The 18,699-nt window shown below is 40.9% G+C and overlaps 1 protein-coding gene across 1 annotated transcript in view; it reads right to left on the minus strand.

Annotated features, from left to right (window-relative positions):
* PKP2 (plakophilin 2) overlaps positions 1-17,699 on the minus strand; it is an 86,586-nt gene extending 68,887 nt beyond the window's left edge. Inside the window, exons 1-3 of the mRNA XM_022577079.2 lie at positions 17,041-17,699; positions 4,866-4,978; positions 3,844-4,517 (exon numbers count right to left, since the gene is read on the minus strand). Coding sequence (XP_022432787.1) covers positions 3,844-4,517; positions 4,866-4,978; positions 17,041-17,254 — 1,001 coding nt within the window. The 5' untranslated portion in view covers positions 17,255-17,699. The remainder of the gene's footprint in view (positions 1-3,843; positions 4,518-4,865; positions 4,979-17,040) is intronic.
* Between the last annotated feature and the right edge of the window lie 1,000 nt (positions 17,700-18,699).

Genomic DNA, 18,699 nt, shown 5'->3' on the forward strand with positions numbered 1-18,699 from the left:
TACGAAAAAATTAAAAACGGTCCTTTTTTTTAGGTGTGCAATCCCTCAGCAACCGCATTCCTGCCAATAATAATACAGCCCTGCCCTAGGTTGTTTCCCAGATATTAGAATAGCTCTGAAGGCCAAGCAAACACCAGATGATGAATGAAGAGCTCCCTCGTGTTGTCAGATGCTTAGGAAATGCAAATCACCCTACCTCACAAAGATTTTAGGTGTGATGAAAGCACTGCTTTGGAAACATGACTTTGGAGTGGATATGTGTCTCTAGACACAGTTTTGAGGGCACTACAAGAGTCTTAGCTGAAGCAATAAAGTTGTGAACTGGGCTGTTAAAAATGGAAATGGAAAGAAAGATATAACTAAAAGGAACCTGAGGAATCAAAGAACTAGAGAGGTTGTTAATTAAGAGGATGTGAAGGGAAGTTATTATGACATCTTTTCTGCTCTGTGCTGCTCTATGTCACAAAGTTGACTGGTGATCCTACCAGAGATAAAGTCTCTCACCTTTCTCTCCCTCTACTAATACATCACTCTTTTGTTCTCTGAATTCCTATAGACACTAGTACAATCTAGCACTTGATGTGTCTTATTTTCTTTTTTACGGATCCTCTATGGTGCTTACCGCAGTGTTGGGTACACTGGAGCAACCTAATATTCATTTGCTGAACCACTAGTCCTCCATAGGTACAGAAATCATATTTTCAGTAAAACTGATCTACAGTGTTTTACTTGGTGATTTCTTAAACCTTTTTCATTAGTCTGATTTAGAACAGTTGTTCACTATCTCTCTTTACTCCAATGTTTTGATTTTCAGCTGCATTGGAAACTGACCAGCCATTCTTCTTTTAGAAACAAAGATCCATTGTTTAATACCTATGTCATTATGTAGGTTTATAGTTTTATCTAACTACTCTATAGGAACGTTCCACAAATATGAAAGAACACTTCCTTACATGTGGGACTTTCACTAGACATAAAAAAGCAGTTTCCAAATATAGGGACTGGATAGAGGTTGAAATGTGAGACACTGCAAGGCAAAGGAGAGCAGAGTGTGTGTTCTCAAGGGCAGAGCTCTCAGGGGGCAGCCCGGGGAACTGAAATGAGCCATGGGGCACACCAAAGGAGGAAGAGAATCAGATATGGATGCCACCTTGATCATTATAGGAAATATCCCTGATGCCCTTTCCTTTCCATACATAGCAAAAATTTCAAGAAGTGTTCATTTCTATGATTTCTGGTCTCCAGGATGGCAACTTTGGGAATCATCAAGAATAGAATTCTTTCCCTTTATTTTAAATTTCTTGACCCCAAATATTCCTTCTAGTCTTTGAAATATGATCAATTATTGTAATAAAATCCACCCTATTAAAACAATAACTCGAATTTAGAAGGGGAACAGATAAGAAAACTAATAACCACAATATACTATTCTGGTAGACACACCCACACAATACAGCTATCTGGGGCTCCTAAACTAGATTGTGAGGGGAGTGGTCAGGGAAAGGGTGGTAACTGAGATAAATCCAGAATCATGAGTAGCCAGCCAAAGCTACTGGGAGGAGACAGATAGATAGACAGATAGATAGATAGATAGACAAAGAAAAGAAGGAAGGAGGGAAGGAGGAAAGAAAGGAAGGAAAGAAGTAGGGAAGGCAGAAAGAGAAAGAAAATATGTGAATAAATATTTTCCATTAAGGGAAGTAAAAGAGGTTCGAGGTGGTTTGACTGTTTGGGGATGTGTTCGGGGAAGGTGATGATGACAGGTGGAGGATAGTAGAAAGAGATGAGACTAGAGTAATAAGCATAGCTGAAAACATGGGCCTTGTGTGCCATGGTAAAAAGCACAAAAATTTGGTGGAATTATGGGAAGGTTATAAATTGGAGAGAGGAATCATCATATTTGGGAAGACCATTCTAATGGTCCTAGAGAATGGTTGAGTGAGCAAGACCAGAGGCAGAGAGACCTATGCAATAGAGACAGAAAGAAGGGTAAAAATTTAAGACCCATTAAGGAGAATAAAATATGGCTTGGTGATATGTGACTATGGAGGGAAAAGATAAGAATGACTCCCAGGTTTGTAAAGATAGGACATAAATTTAGGACTTTAGTATGGGAAGATAGTTAGAAGTAGAGGGTAGGGAAGAGCTGATAGATTTAGTTTTGAACATACTGAGTCCATGACTTTGTTAGAAATACATGCAGATCTAGAGTTCAGGATGGAGGACAGAGCTGAAAATAAAACACTGGGAATCACAGGATACAAGTGCAGTACACAGGGCCTCTTTAGAAGAGCACCAAGACCAGAAGAGAAGGGTTGATGAAGATGACTTCCTTGGACATGCAGAAAAGTCTTCTCAGAGAAGACTAAGACATGGCTAGAGAAAACCAGGAGAAGCTGGTGCCCCGACAACCCAGGGAAGGGAGAATTTCACAGATAGTGGTGTCAAATGCTGCCCACAGACTGAGTAATATAAGGACTGCTTCAGATGTAGCATTAAGGCAATCATTGGTAGATCTGTGGGGAGCCTATTCCAGCGAAATGGTGGGGACTAAAGCCATACTGCAGTGGGTTGATGACAGACTGGGAAGTGACAAGGTGGTGGAAGCAGTGTGGGGACACAGAGGTGCAAGAAGAGAAGAATGCCAGTTGCTGGAGAACGTGGCACAATAGTTTTGTTATTGTTAGAATCATTTTGTTAAAACTGTGCTTGACACAAATCCTAGAATACAGTAGGCATTTAATACATCTTGAATTATCCATTTAAAAGACTTGATCAGCTTTTTCCTCCATAATTACCTCATGTATTTTTCTTCTTTATAAGTGTGTCCATATTGACAAAGATCTGCTTTCTACAAGAAATGTTGGAAGTCTCATGCTCAATTTTGCTTTATAAAAAATATTTCTTGCTTCAAGATTAGATTAGCCCTAACATCTTTTCTCACCAGTGCCTACCTAATCAATGAGTATACTGCACAATTTCACTTAAAGGGATGATTAAAGGTAACAACTTCCATTAGAAATTTTAAAAAGTCATGTATTTAATGTTTTACCATAATGATACCACATCATTATTTTGGGAGTTACTGATGTAATCATCCATCCATTTCTTAACCTTTCTCTTAGTGAGTTCCTCAGTTTAAGAAATTTGTGTTCCACCATTAAACTTGAATAAAGGTTAAAGTTCCAAAAACTAGATTAGTCAAGGTATAAAGTAAATAGGAGAGGCAAAGGAATGACTTTGAAACTTCAATTATTTTAATTATTCAGTATTGCAAAACAAAATCCCTCCAATCACTGATACCAGAATCAAAAAGTAAAATTATCAGGTACCAAAGGAAGGAAGAGACATCTAGAAATTAGCTGCCTTTGCTTAGCTCCATCTTTTTGTGGTAGTGTTATCAAAACAGCATTTGAGGTTCACTCTTAGCACCAGGAATAAACACTTTTGCCTTCTTCCTTCATTTCAAGGAATGATTGAGAATAATTGATGCATGCAATTATCCATTTCTTGGTCTACTCTGGAGTTAGCTCTCATTCAAAGCATATTTTCATATAGCCAAGGGGCAGCCATCCCTTTAGCCAGCATCTAATTTGGAACAGATGGATTAAAAGTCACATTTCCCCCGACGAGCTGCCATACAAGCAGGTAGCTTGGCCCCTGTCCCTGAGGCAAACAGGCTAATCTGTCAATTAGGCAGCTGCCTGAGAAGTCATTGTTTTAATCACTTATCTCTCTGGAAGCCTTTCTCTGCAGCCCCAGGAGCACCAGCTCACACGGTAAGAGCTGTGGGAACAGAATGTGCTGGCACCGACTGTGCTGCAGATTGAGTAGGGGACTCACCCAGCCTGCGCGTCGGTGAAAGTGCTTCTCTCCGCGAGCACGTTTCCACTTCCTCCTGCTGCTACTTGGCCCACAGTCATGTGGGTCCTCCTCCCGCCGAACTCGGCCTCCCTCAGCGTGCGGGTGCTGTGGAAGGAGCTCTGATGCCAGGACGACCGCGCCGCCCGGCCCTGCGTGCCCGGCTGCACGGACGCCGGCCTGGCCTGCCCCGCGGCGGGCGCCGCAGTCACGTAGTTCTCCTTCTCCAGGAGGTTGCCCAGGCTGTGGCTGGTCCCAGGCCTGGGGTACGTGAGCACCACCGGGTGGACCTGGGCGCCGTCAAAGATGGCGTCGTTCACAGACCGGTACTGGTAGCGCCTGTACGAGTCGTAGTGGCGCTGTCTGCCCACCGCCCCGGAGTGGCTGAAACCCACAATTTCTGAGCGGGCGTAGCGAGGCGGCGCGAGAAGCGTGGACCTCCTGCTCTCTTGCTGCCGCGAGGTGTGCCCGGCCTGGCTTCTCTGGCTGTACTGGTGCTCGCTGTGTGCGTACTGAGCCCGTTCAGGGCTGCTGTCCGGGGAAATCTCAAGTCTCCTCAGAGGCTGCCTCAAGAGCCTTTCTTCCACTGACTTCTGAGAGCTGTACTGCGAAGTTCCTCTCCCCCAGTGACCTTCATAAGTGGCAGCTGTACCTGTCTGCACAAGAGAGAAATAAAGTTTAAATGAGGCATGAATCAGTTTTCATCTTTGCTGAAGATTAACTATTCTAGGACTATTACACAAGGTGTTGGTTTCTCTGAATCACATGGAGAAGTCAGCTCCTTTCTGGGTAAAATCTGTCTTTAAATAAGACTTGGTTGTCTAGTTATTTGCACCAGGATTTAATAGTTTAAAGTTTCCAGTCTTCCATGGTGTCCACTTCTCATAATTCATTTAGGAAATGGTAATACTTGAGAACAGTAAACATTAAAAAATAACCTACAGAAGATTAAAAATGTTTTCTTGGTAACCTGGTAACTAGGGTTATATTCTTTGGTATCCTACCTTTAGCATGTCATACGTTTTAGTAACAGGGGAACGGCCCCCAGCAAAATCATTTTCAACCAAGTGTAGATTGTAGACATATTCAGGAACACTGCTAGTTCGGTGAAGATTTCCTGTAATCAAGCATATTAAAATAAGTGGGCCAATCAGTAAAGATTATATAACAATAATATATTTTAAATTTAAGTAGTTAAGGTCAGGACTTCCCTGGTGGTACAGTGGTTAAGAATTCACCTGCCAATGCAGGGGACACGGGTTCGAGCCCTGGTTCCGGAAGATCCCACATGCCACGGAGCAACTAAGCCTGTGTGCCACAACTACTGAGCCCACGTGCCACAACTACTGAAGCCCTTGCTCCTAGAGCCCATGCTCTGCAACAAAAGAAGCCACTGCAATGAGAAGCCCACGCACCGCAATTAAGAGTAGACCCCACTTGCCGCAACTAGAGAAAGCCCATGCGCAGAAACGAAGACCCAACGCAGCCAAAAATAAATGAATAAATTTATTTAAAAAAAATTAAGGTCAATGACAAGTACTAGATTTACATTAGTGTTTTTTAAGTGCTAGGTTATTAACAGGACCCTTGGATATGGCAAATGATTGCAGGTTATGACAACATTTTCCACAAGCTTTTCAAACTAAAAGTTGAATTAAAATTAAAAATATTTATTTAAAAAATATTTTTTTGAGAAAAGGGAAGAAAGGAGAGAGGAGATTTTCACAAAAATCTAAAAATGTTAATTACAGTTAACAGTTCGGTAAGTCAGAGGAATACCCAAGGCAGAAACTCTCAAGCTTCCTGAGAGGATGTAGGTGAACCCAATAATGGGTGGTGTGGTCAAAGAAAACATGGATCAGCTTGAAAAATGCCAAACCTGGGCCTGAGGCATTTGGCAACATGAGAGTTATGCAGGACAGAGAATCAACTTGTACACCACAAACGAATTGCCGGCTAGTTCTTAGTTTGGGGTATAACAAGTCAGCCCTTTCCTGCAGACACTGCACAGGAGGCAACCCTTCCTGCTCAGCTCTGTGGGGCCTGCAGGGACTCTCAACTGAGGCAAGTCTTAAAATGCTCCTCTTTGAGCTTAAAAAGCTCCCAGCTTTTTGTTTGTTCTTTTGCGATCTCCCACTGCCCTACAAAAAAAAAAAAAAAAAGCCTAATCAAAATAATAAAAGATCTCTAAAACCTAGGTAATTTCTATTTCCCTAACTTTAACCAAAATTACTCTGTCACGTAGCATTCTTTTAGAAATCAGAGGAAAAAAATAAAATACTCAACTCTTGCAGGATTGAGAGACTTGTGAAAGATGTTGGGAATAAAACAACACAGGTAGACCCTTTCCAGTACAATTGGAACATAGCAACATACTTTTCCAATAAATTGTTATAGAGTCTAACTGACAATACTTTCACAAGTTATTTTGAGGTAGAGGGGGAATGAAGAGTGTTGTTGCCAGAGAGCTAAAAAGTATGAATCCGTCTCAAATTATGTTTGTATATGTGTGTTACTTCCGGGAGCCAAATAATCTGGCTGGTAAACAAGTTTCAGGCCTCAAGGGGTCCTGGGGGAGGCAGCTGCAGGCTTGTAACTGTCACCCTAAAGACCAAGCGAGTTGAGTCAAGCCAGTCTTCTCCTGTTTCCAGGGGCCTGATTTCTTCTCAAGGGTTAGCAAAAGGTCAGGCAGCTCCTTAATTTTTAACTTCAATGACAGAGGATGCCTGGAACCTGGACATTGAATAAGGGAAAGGAATCTTCCGGCCGACCCCAGAGCAAAAGCTGTGAGAGGCTTAAGTACTAGCTCTCAGTGCCTGCCTGAGGCTCCTGCTGAGGCTGCCCAGGCTGTCGGTAGTCCCCAACTCGGCCCCGCTCTTCCTTCTCTCACACCCACCCCCACCCCAGGCTATCAGGGAGGCAGGGCTGCAAGGGTCCTGCTGGTGTGGGAAGGGAGGCTAAATGTTTAGTTTACATTCTTTAACTCACGTTGTTGCTGAGGCTGCTAAGGCATTTTAAAGCAACTCCTTACATTTCAATACTACTTTTCTTTAAGGAGCTCAAATTATTTTATTTTTCAATACTTTGTGATGCAGAGTTAGCTATTGGCATGTCCCTTAAAAAAGAGGGAAACAAATTACTTGCTTCAAATTGTGAAGAGATTTAATATCAGGTTTGAACTCTGGGCTCATCCTTTCCACTGATCTCTACTATTTGACTGCACTGTGGCTCTTCTGAAATTGCCATTTATCAAAACCCTGGAGAGATATTATTATCAGAGTTTTTTTTTAATGAGAACCAAAAACAGTCATTCTCTTTCCTCTAGAACCTTTACCTGGGCAACTCCAAATACTCTGGTAAAAGTTCTTTATTTGCTGACATAAATCCTTAAAAGGAAGCTTCTCCTTCAGTTTTCAGATGAAAGAATTGAGACCGATTTACTGGTTCCCAAAATAACTACAAGGTAGTTGGTAACAGGGAATAAAATCAGATTAGATCTTTAAACCACAGACTCTCTTCCTGTTCAAGGAAAGTTGTGACTCCTGATAGTCAACCTGCAGGATGGCTCAATAGATGGTTTCTCTAGTTAAAATGCCAATCTTAAACAACAAATAACGCAGATTAATTTGCCTAGGCAGTCGTTGAGTTTGAGATCAGCATAGTGGATTAATGAATTAGCAGCTGTGTTCTAAGATTTTAAAGAAATTTTAAACTGGGTAGAATTAAAAAATAAGTATTAATCAGAATGGAAACTAACCTCTTTAAGGCAAGTCATTATTTTCTGTTCAATTGGAGAATAAAACAAATAATAATATGACAGTTAAACATATAAAATAACTCAGCCATGCCCTATCTCCAAAAACAGAAATAAGAAAACAAAAACATATTATACATACAGGCACATACTGCTTTAAATAAATCCAACATAAAAATCCATATTTTCTAACATGGAAAATTAGAGCATGACTACATTTCAAAGGGCTTGCTTACATCACAGAAGTATGTAGGTACCTTCCCTAAGCTGAAGAAATCTGTGGACTTGGTCTGGAGCCTCCAACTCTACTCCTTTCTGTGTGTCTGGACAAATCACCTAGATTTATTTCCCATAATTCCACCTACTAACAGAGTTGCTGAGAGAGAGGTTTACCTGAGAAAGCATACATTCAAATACTTTTAAAATTGTAAAGCAACATGCAAAAATGAGATACGGTTTTAAAAAAGAATTTGGGTCACAAAATCTGTTTTCCACACATTTTCATGAATTAATCTGTTGTAGAAAGAGGGATAAACTAGTTTGCATGCTTTAATTTACACAGTGTTGTATCTAAGAGTTTTGATTCGGGTACTGAATTTAACTTTTTCTGGTTATTTTTGATTGATCCAGCCACTGAGGATGATCATTTTGTGGTTTTAACTGGTCATTCATTTCACTTACACACTGCATAATGTGCTTTTGCTGTCTCCTAAAGAAGGCAATGATTTTTAAGGGACTATTTCAAATTATTAATAATACTGACTCAGGCAACATTATCCAAACCTTTTCTTCTAAGAACACTGTGGACATCTATGGAGCCCACTTTAAGGGAAATGAAGGATGCAGTTACAGAACTCCATCCTCCTCAGATAACAAGCAATTCAGGTCAAAGCAATTGTGGGGGCAGGGTGGGAGGGTGAGAACGAGGGGGGTTGGTTTCGATGGAAGGATTCCAAATTGCTCAGAAGACTGCAGAGGTGCAGACCTCACGGGAAATGTAATTTTCTCTCTTTCCAATTCTGAATGTTAATCTGAATGATGTGATCCCTAAGCAGCTGTTCGTGGGAAAATATCTTGATTTCTGGTCATCTATGCAAGTGTTGTCCAAAATAATGAAATATTGTTAGGGTTAAAAATAGAAAATTAATTTCCATAATCAGTTCTTTGTAGTTTTTGTGACCAGCTTTATTACCCAATTGGTTAAATTTAATATAGTTATGAAATCAAATTGACAAGCCTCTATTGTGACTCCATTACCAGTATCTGGGCACGTTTAAAAATACAGCTTCCGTTATGGTAAGTAGATGATAGAGAGTTGCTAAACAAACAAACAAGACCTTTAAATAACCTGCTTATATTAGAGAGAAGAGAGTAGCATTCACATTCAGAGAAGCATCTTTTCTTTCAAGCATCTAGCACTCTCTGAGCATAGGTGAAAAACTGATTTGGTTCACACTGAGCTTTAAAAGGAGAATGTGTAGAGATGGAGGTATAAGAAATTCCCGTGAAAACAGGTATGCATAGAAATCAGTATGTGTTCACTACCAGTACTGATTTAAATGCTACAATTTATTGTGCTCACAATCACAAGCAGTTGCCTTCACTGTGTGGATTCACAATGGTCTTTTTGATGGAAAGAGATTAGATTCTGGAAGTCTAAAAGCTCTAAAAGCTATCACTTTCTTGTATTTGGTCTTTTCACAGCAACCTCTGGGTAGCAACAGCTCTCTTTCTCCATATACCTTAAAAAGATTTAACTACGTGACCTCTTGAAACTTATCAGAAGGAATTTGTATAGCAATTCATATTTAAATAGACCCTTAAAATAATTTACTAACAAAAGTAGGTACTTAAAAGAAAACACAAAATATGTAAGGACCCATCAAGAACCATACAACAGGACTCCTGAGTTGCTGAAGGATTTTCCTTTGCCTGTGTGGGCATATAACATAGAATTCATTTTCCTGGACTTAACATTAAAAAAAAATATATTTCTTTTATCTTCTTCTGTTTTTACTTTCTAAGAAAAATGATCAGATATTCACACAAACCGCAATTCTACAACCTTGTGTGCAACTCAGGTAAGCACTTGCTCAGGCTGGAAGAGGAGTGGAATTTGTTGGCTTAAAAAACTATAGTGAAAAATTGTTTTAAAGCAGACCAAAGCCTAATAATGTTTTGCATTATTGAAAAATTAACAAAAAATGTGCAGTGCTGTAACTTACCAGTTAAGAAAGCTCACATAATCAACCATGAGGAACAACTCAGTGTACTGAGTGTACAGTTGGAAAGTACTGGCTATGAGTTCTTACAAAGTGGAATATGCCAGGAGTCAGTGTTGGTAGTACAGTGGTGAGCAGAGCTGGCTTCAAACAAAGTTGAATATGCCAGGGACAGACCAACAATCCTAGCAAAAGGTCCACACACTCCATGTGCCACTGTGTCACTAAGTCAATGGCTATCACCCACTAATAATATACTAACTAGCCACCAGAAGTCCTTATTTTTCAGGAGCCTCTTATGCAGTTTATGACATCAGTTTATGACATTTTGGGGGTAATCCTCAAATTACTGCTCTAGATAACCACAAAACACATATTTAAAAGGCCCTTAAAAAAAAAAAAGGCCCTTTTACACTGCAGGTGTCTATATCATGTATTTTGTTTGAGTAGCCAGAATATGTGATCATAAAATTTGTGATTATAAACTGGTAACTTAGCACACTAGTAAAGCACTAAGTTGGTACACCCTGGAGGTTTCTAAATCTATATGAATTACTATAATTTATCACCTTACTTTGGCATTCTTGCCAATTCATTTTCTGAGATACCTCATAATGATCACTTGTAAAACTTTAGAACCACAATGACAAATAGCACATTATACTCACAGTGATGCAACTAATAGTCAAAAAAGATGAATTTAAAGAACTTTTTGCTTTAAAAAACTTGCTATAGGTTTTTGTAATGACTCAAGACATGATATTTCCACTGCCCCTCACTTGACAGTACTAACCTCTTCTCTCCCAACTGATACATAACTGCTGTCCCTTCTTTAAATCCACCAAATCTGCCAAATGTATTTTCAGAAAACCCCTGCATTTTTTCATGTTTTTCCCCTACTGAAACATCTTGTGCGCATCACAGTGATCAAATATTTAACTTGGATCAGGATGGATGAGGGACAGCTGCCTATACAGGGGCACAACTGAACTGAGTTTTGAGTGGCGTTTAAGAGTTAACCCAGCCAAAAGAAGGGAGAGAGGAGTGAGGGCAGTAGGGGGTAGGGACAGGAATCGAGCAAGATAAATCGCTGGTGTTTGGTTGGGTGTGGGAGTAGTGGTGATAGGACCAAGTTTGAGAAGATGCAGGCATGGAGAACTTGGAATGCCATACTGAATAAGGATTTCGCTCCTATAGAGAACAGCAAGAGACCGAAGTAATTTAAATCAGGAAATGATGTGCTGAGATTTTAGAAAGTTTACTACCTAGGTGAGGAATGAATTGGAGTGAGGCCAGATTTACCTTCTTGATATAAAGAATCACATATTTTACTACCATTTCTGGCACAGTCCTTCATCATCACCTCACAAGTTAATGGTTGATTAGTCAGTATTTCCTTGTACATTAAAAATATCCTAGTTATACACATTCAGTTTGCACTTAATCCTTCAGGCCTACATCTATCCTGTGGATTACCACAGTGGAGCCAAAATGTGAAGATGATAGCTGCATGTATGCTTTTGTCTTGGAGTGGATGGAAGGTGCTCAAATATTTCCTACTGTTTCTCTGTCATTCTAGGAATATAGAGAGAAAAAAAATTTTCCCCCAAATGCAGGCAGACGCTAAGTGATTAGAAAAGATGACTATGTTCTTTGTGGCAAGGTTGATTCTACATCTGCATAATATATATTTACTGTCATTCTCTTATCTGTATGGCTTGTGTTTTATCTGCAATATTTTGGTATTCTGTAAGTTCCTATGATCTGTCAAGAAAAGTTTCCATTTATTTTCCTCCTTCAAAGAAAAAGGTAATCAAGATACAATAATTCGGATGTGACCCTTCTCACCCATATCCTGTGAACATATTAGTGAGATTTAAGATAAAGTGGGAATAATTTATTAAGCTTCTAATGAGCAGTATTTTCTTCTGGATATCAAGGAATTGCAAAACTTTGATTATGATGCTTTGGCCAATTAATATTGTTAAGCCTAAAGCTGATTACTCCAAGAAAACAAATATATGAATTCTTTTAATGGTAATGGTGAGCTGTGGTTTCAAATGCTCAAGATTCTTTTTTCTAAATATGCCTTTTCATTTAAGTCTACATATTGATTGGGCTCCCCAGCTCATCTTTAAGCACTTAAGAATAGAGCAACTGTTTTTATGTCCTATATCCAATCACCATTAATGGCATAACACAAAAATTACACAATAGATTTTTCAATCATTCTATTATAAGAGGACCTGAAATTCTGCTTATTGTTCTTATATTAATAAGTCAGGGGAGTGAGATGGCTCACTCTAGCACAAAGATTAAGTTTTCTACTAATTGTGTCTATTCCCACTTGCAACACTCCTTTTACTGTTTACTTCCCTAGAAGGAGTATGGTATTTATGTCTTCATACATTTGTGTACTGGCACAAAATAGTTGGAGTCCAACATTTATCTCAGAATTGTATAACTTAAAATTCTTGAATTTCATCTGAGATAGTATCAAATGATCTTATTACAGACAATATTAATCAAGTCTGATATATAAATTCCAGAGGTTTTAGCAACATATTTGTTATACATTATTATCATAGATAGGTTGTCAATAATATGCTTGCTCTCAGAAAAGAAAAAAATAAAGCTTTTAATAATTTCTATTGATCAGACCAGAAATTCAATGAGTGTAAAATTAATGTTGACTATTTGAAGATAAAATAAAGTAAATATGTATGACCTTATTTTAACACATAGGGGAAAAATTTTAAGCTGATATCCAAAACAATTAGGAGAATAAGCCAATGTGAACAACAAATACCTAGAATATCTAATTCAAGTAAGTTGTTCCCATGATTGGAACTTACTAACACAGGGCATAAATAACATTAATGCAGTCTTTTAAAAAGCCTAAGTGAACAGTTGTTTTCTCTTAAGGAAATTTCTTGCACCTTATCTGGGACACATAGAGCAATGTACTTTTATAATCAAACACTGTTAATACTTCCATTGATTCTGAAGCACCCCTACTCACGCTTTCACTCAAGACCTTATCCATAAAAGATGTGTTTTCACCATTTCTAGGGGAGGGGAGTTAATTTTTTTGTAATCACCATGTTGTTAACATTCTATTTCCTTTGACTTATTATAATCAGAAGAATTTCTAAAAAAAAAAAAAGGCACTTTTTTTTTTAAGTCATTGCAATTGATCTGCTAGACACTGGCAGACAAGGAAGTACATTAAATCATGTAGCACTACTGACATTTTACAATCACAGCAGCATGGCCATGTCCCTGCCACCCCACCATCTAACTTTTTTTCCTTCTCTCTTGATTTCTCCTGCTTTCTAAATGACCAGTCGCCTCGCTTCCAGAATTGCTTCATTCCTGGCATTCCTTTTTTTGGCAACAAATAATTCATACAGGATTTAAACAATGTCTAACTCCCCCCCACCCCACCCCAGGCCTCTGCCCCACAAATAATACCTATTAATTGCCTTTTTTGCTACCTTAGCCGATTTTCAGTCTTTTCTCCAAAATTCCTTCTGATTACAGATATTCAAAACATCTTGGCCAGGAAAACCATTTAAGTAAACAGCATGCCTTTGGCTGATTTCCAAAGAAGCTGCAAATTTTATTAGGATATTGTTCATTGTGTTTTATACATATTGTATACATACAATAATTTAAAGCATGACTTTCTTCCTTACCCAGGCACCCAAGGGGGAACAGTTGTAATAAGTAAAGTAGTAGTACTTTCAAAGTAAATGTAATAAATAGAATATGGACACTAAAAATTTTTCCCTTTGCTAATACTGCACTTGCAATTCTTAAATGTCTTCTATGTGACTTTTATAAAAGAATTTTTTAAATTTCCTACAATACAGACTCATCTCACAGTGCTGCTATACACCTCTGTTCCACACACCACCACCCCCCGCCCCCCCCACCCCCGGCCCCAAGAGTTACAGCCAATTTTAAAATGTTCAACACAATCTAAAATAACAAAAGTTAGAGTAATTTACAATGAAAACCATTCACTTATATAAAGGCATTAGAGAGAAGTTGACAGCTTAAAGACCCTTGCAGGGTATTTATCAACAAATCAGTCACATTTATCTCATCTCTGTTTTCAGCATATTATCTGCTGCCTCAATCTTACAGGTATGTCAACAATTCAGAATTCTCCAGGTCCCTGGAGCTAACAGCAGTTAACACCAGGGTCATTTCTTCCCAGAATTTATGTTGATACAGGATTCTTTCCAGACCAGCACTGTTTCAACAACTGCCTGCCTGTTTCAACTTTAGAGACAGGATAGTAATAGGGAAATAATAAAAACAATACTCACAACCATTAGGAGCCCCCAAACCTTTTCAAAGAACTTTAATTAAACAACATACACAAATCACCCCTGGTAATTGTTCCATGGTGTGTTAACGCTAAATTCCTTTGAAGCTGATTTCCCCTTTGAGTCTCAGAAAGCTGAGGTTTAGAGTAAGTAGGTGTTGTTTGTTGCCTTATCTCTCTGCCTGGCTTGCACTTCTGTGTAGGCTGAGTGTAGTTCAGCTTGTTGGGAAGCTCCTGTTGCAATAAAAATATTTCAAACACTTTGTTTCTTAGTTGGACTCAAGCAGTTGCCCTAAGCGTTGGAGCAGAAGCATCATGACAGTGCCCTTTGTTCTATCTACGATATCAATTCTGTGAACTGTGCAATATTCCTGCTGTTCCCTCCTAGAATGCTCTTCCTCCAAACCCTTCCTCTGTCCAATCCTACTGAATTTTTGAGACCTAAAATCCCAATTCATCCAAGAAGCTTTTCAAAATTCCCTTCAGCTAGTAGTCTAACTCATTCTTCTAAACTCCATAATTCGTTGGCTGTTCTTCCTTTGGGTAGCTTACCATTTTTTATTTGATAACGCATTTTTTTAGAGAGAGCATTTTCCTTCTACAGACTTTGAACTCCTTGCTTTAAAGCAAGGAGAGTGTATGTTTAGTTCAGAATGTGCATAGTGCCCTGCGTGAAGAACAGACTCACCTGATAGTTCCTGAGTTCACCAAACAACATGAATGTGCCATTGTCAAGAGAACAAATCATGTGTGGGTTTGGGACTAAGCGTCCAATAAATATTGAGAGACTGACACATTCTTCATATGTGAAATGGATCTGCATATCTATCTCATATAATTGTTTTAAGGATATAATAAAATGCAAACATATTCTTGAACAGGGTCAGGCGCATAGCAGATGCTCGGCAATGCTCCCTTTCCTTCTGTTCATTCCCTGCATTTATTGAATAGTTGATGTCTGGTTGCTCTTCCTAGCCAGCCATTCTCAGAGGGTAAGAAAGGATATTTCAGGTGCATCCCTTGTGTTCCCCTATGCAGAAGCAGCTAATTTGGTTTCAGTTTGGCACTGGATCTGCACAGACTAAAGGGGTACAATGACCCCACTGGTCAAAAATTGACCTCAGTTGTCCTAGGGTCTTTAGTCAGACTCCTAAATGTAAATATACGTTCTTTTTTTCCATGTGCTGTGGCAGTTCTGTGTCACTGAGACCTCCCCACTCTCTCAGAACTATCTCAGTTTTATTTAAAGGAAAATGGAATGGGGGCTTAGAGAGGCTTAAGGTTGAATTAAAATCCCACTTTCTATTAATTACCAAAAAGCTTAACAATATAGCTGATGAGTGGTTTAAAAATTCAGGCTTGGGAGTTTAAGTACTACCAGTTTTGCTACTTACTACCTGTGGGAAATTGAGTGTTACTTAACTGCTTAGTTTCCTCATCTGTAAAATGGGGATTAAAGCACCCTACCTCACAAGCTTTTTTTTTTTTCTTTCTGGAAACATAAGTAACATAATGAATGCAAACCACAGAGTTCAATTCTTGGCACATAGTAGGTACACAATTACATCAACTGTAATTATTAAACATCTCTTTACCTTTCAAGTATGTAAATATTAATTGCCTGATCCTTTAAAATTCTTTTACATAAATGTAAAACAATACAGCTTCGCAGGGTCTGCTGTTTTAAATCTCTGATCTGGTCTGCAAGCATTTTTCTTTTTCCTAATGGGTTCTACATTTGCCATTTCTCGAGTTAACTTCCTAGAGAAACAGTTCAACATTGCAGGAAACAACTGATAACCCAACTTAACTGTTTAATTTCTTTCCTCTCGTTTCCATAATAAGCCTAGAATACTTTTATAATGAAAAAATAAATTAAACAACTAGTAAAAGAATTACTGAGTGGCTCTGATCATCTGACTTTTAGCAGGAGAGAAATGATATTTCACGTTCTCTAATTTTCACAACTGGTTTGCCATCTTCTTACCCTTCCACCTCCTTTGACTATCAGTTACTAATATAGTGTTCTTTGTGTGTGTGTGTGTGTGTTGTTTTAACTCTGTTCACCTCCAAGTTTAATTTTTCGTAGATACCAGCGCTGTGCTCACGAGTGCGTTGGCGGGGCTCAGCAAGGCCGGCGGGGCTGCTGCCGGCGGGGCCGAAGTCCCCTTCTTTCTCCTCCTCCTCGTCACCCGTGGGGTGGGGTGATTGTTCCCCAGCCCAAACTCTCCTACCCAATCTTTTCACTTCCTAGATCAACCACTCGCTCAGTACACTGGGTGGAGTGCCCCGAAGTACCTGGGCGAAGCACCACAATCGCAATTTACAGGTTGTAGGAGCGCCAGTGTTTTCAGGTTTTCTTTTTAAAAATATTTATGGAGGTCATAGATCCTTTAAAATTTTTAGTAAAAGCTAGGGGCGCTTTCTCCCAGAAAAATGATCATACCAAATTTCTGCAGAGAATTTCAAAGTATTTACAGACTGCCGGAGCCTCCAGATGAAGTCCCCTGGGGTGGGGGTGGGGGCGGGGGGCCTAGGGGAACAGGTTAAGAAAGGGAATCTTGGACTGAATTCTTTTCATATATATATATATATATATATATAAACAATATACGTAGATACATATACGACACATCTGAGTAAGAGTTTGTTTTTAAAAACAGTGCTTTCCCAAAGTAAGGTGGTCTGAGTCTGGAGGCGCGACAGATCGTACAAAGGGCCGGCGACCCACAGGTGGGCAGAACACCAGTTTCCGCACCCTCAGGAAGAAGCGAGTCGAAGCAACTGGGCGCTGAGGGTGAGGGAGGGGAGGGAAGGGATAAGGGGCAGGGTGGAGGCGGTACAGGGCACAGCGGGGCTCCACTCACCGTTGCCCACGAAACTGCGGCCCTTCCGGGCCAGGGTCTGCTGCACCTGCTCCTGGATCCGCAGGCTCTTGGCCGCCTGGCCGCTGCTCCCCACCAGCTTCAGCTTGGCCTCGGAGGGCAAGGCCAGGCTGGAGCTGTCCAGCTGCCCCAGGATCTGCTGGCCCAGGACTGTACGGATGTAGCCGCACTCAGCCGAGGAGCCTAGAGCTGCCATGGGGCCGGAGCTGGCGACCAAGCCACGCGCCTGCCGCGAGACCTACGGGCGAAGCTGCGGCGGAGACCGGGGCACCGGTGCGAGCCCCGCCCCGCCACGCCGGCCCCGCCTCCGGCCCCGCCTTCGCGCCGGTGAGAGGCCAGAGCTGCGGCGAGCAAGGCCTCGGGAATCCTGGCGCTGGGCCTTCGCCCGGGAGAGGGGGCGCGGCTCCAGCGCGGCCAGCGCAATCCGCCAGGGAGCTGGGCCGGGCGGGCCGCGCGCGCCGACACCTGACTAGTTGAACTCCTTGTAGGGAAACGGGAGAGGGGCGCGGTCCGCCCCAGGGCGTGCACACTCTCCGAGTCACCTCGGATCCTGTGGGCCGGGGCCGCGCACCGCTCTCTTTTCCTCGCCCGGCCTCGGTCCAGCCCTCGAAAAGGATGTGATTTCCGCTTGATTGCTCAGGGGCCGACCTCCAGGCACGTGCACCCTGGAGAGTAACTTCTGTTCTTGGGCTGGGGTTTGCCTCTGGGATCCCGGAGTGAGTAGTCTATCTGGTTAGTCAGGCTCTGTCAGACTGTTCGAAACATTTCGTGGACCTGGGGTGAGAAGGGGCTATTTGGTCAGGCGGAAAAGGAAGTAGGAGGGAAATGTGACAAGAAGATGTCTTGTGTAAAATAAGACATTTTAAAATTGTTTGTTTGTTTTGTTTTTCCTTTAGTACAGTTTCAGGGACTGTGTCCTTTTTTGCACAGATGCCGTCCCGTAAACCTATGTTTTTCCTCACTGAGAGTTTCTGTTTTCTCTTGCACATACTCAAATTGTACCCAGTACACTCTTGCTCACCCACTCCTCTCTTAGGAACACACCCACACAGAGAAACTCCAATAAGAGAGCACACTTGCAGTAGGTGATACTTTCTAACAGCCCTGCTAACGTTGATGAAGTCCTCTTTATGATAGGCTCTTTGTAGGGGACCCATAGAAGGAGCCTCTGACTTTCAGTCCTATCTTCCACAACTTATACTTACCCGGCTATTAGTTATGTTTCACACTTAGTTGACTTCTGAGAACTTGAGAGCTAAGCTCAACAGAAAGAGTCCTTGACCTTAAAGTTTACAACAAAGCCACTCCATTCGTCCTGCTTTCCCTCTTTAGACTTGAGAAGCAGAAAGAAAACATCTACCCCTGGTATTAAGATAATCTTCCCTTTGATTGCTTGGGATTGTATGTCCACTTTCCCTCAAATCACTCAGTTATTGCAGAACCCCACTTATTCAGTGGCTGGAGAACACAGCTTCCCCTGTCCTCATTTTCCTACAGCATACCCTTCTATCTTTACACACACACTTAATGCACAGGTATAAGGCCTTCCGGGGGTGAAGAGGAAATCAAGGGGCCCAAAGCCTGGACAGCTGGAGCGGTGATAGCTCTGCCACCCTTTCTCAGCTTAAGTGAAGCCATGTG

Source organism: Delphinapterus leucas, chromosome 11, assembly GCF_059928025.1.
Source record: "Delphinapterus leucas isolate spDelLeu-1000000601 "Yukka" chromosome 11, BTC_Dleu_Yukka2, whole genome shotgun sequence".
Classification (NCBI taxonomy): Eukaryota; Metazoa; Chordata; class Mammalia; order Artiodactyla; family Monodontidae; genus Delphinapterus; species Delphinapterus leucas.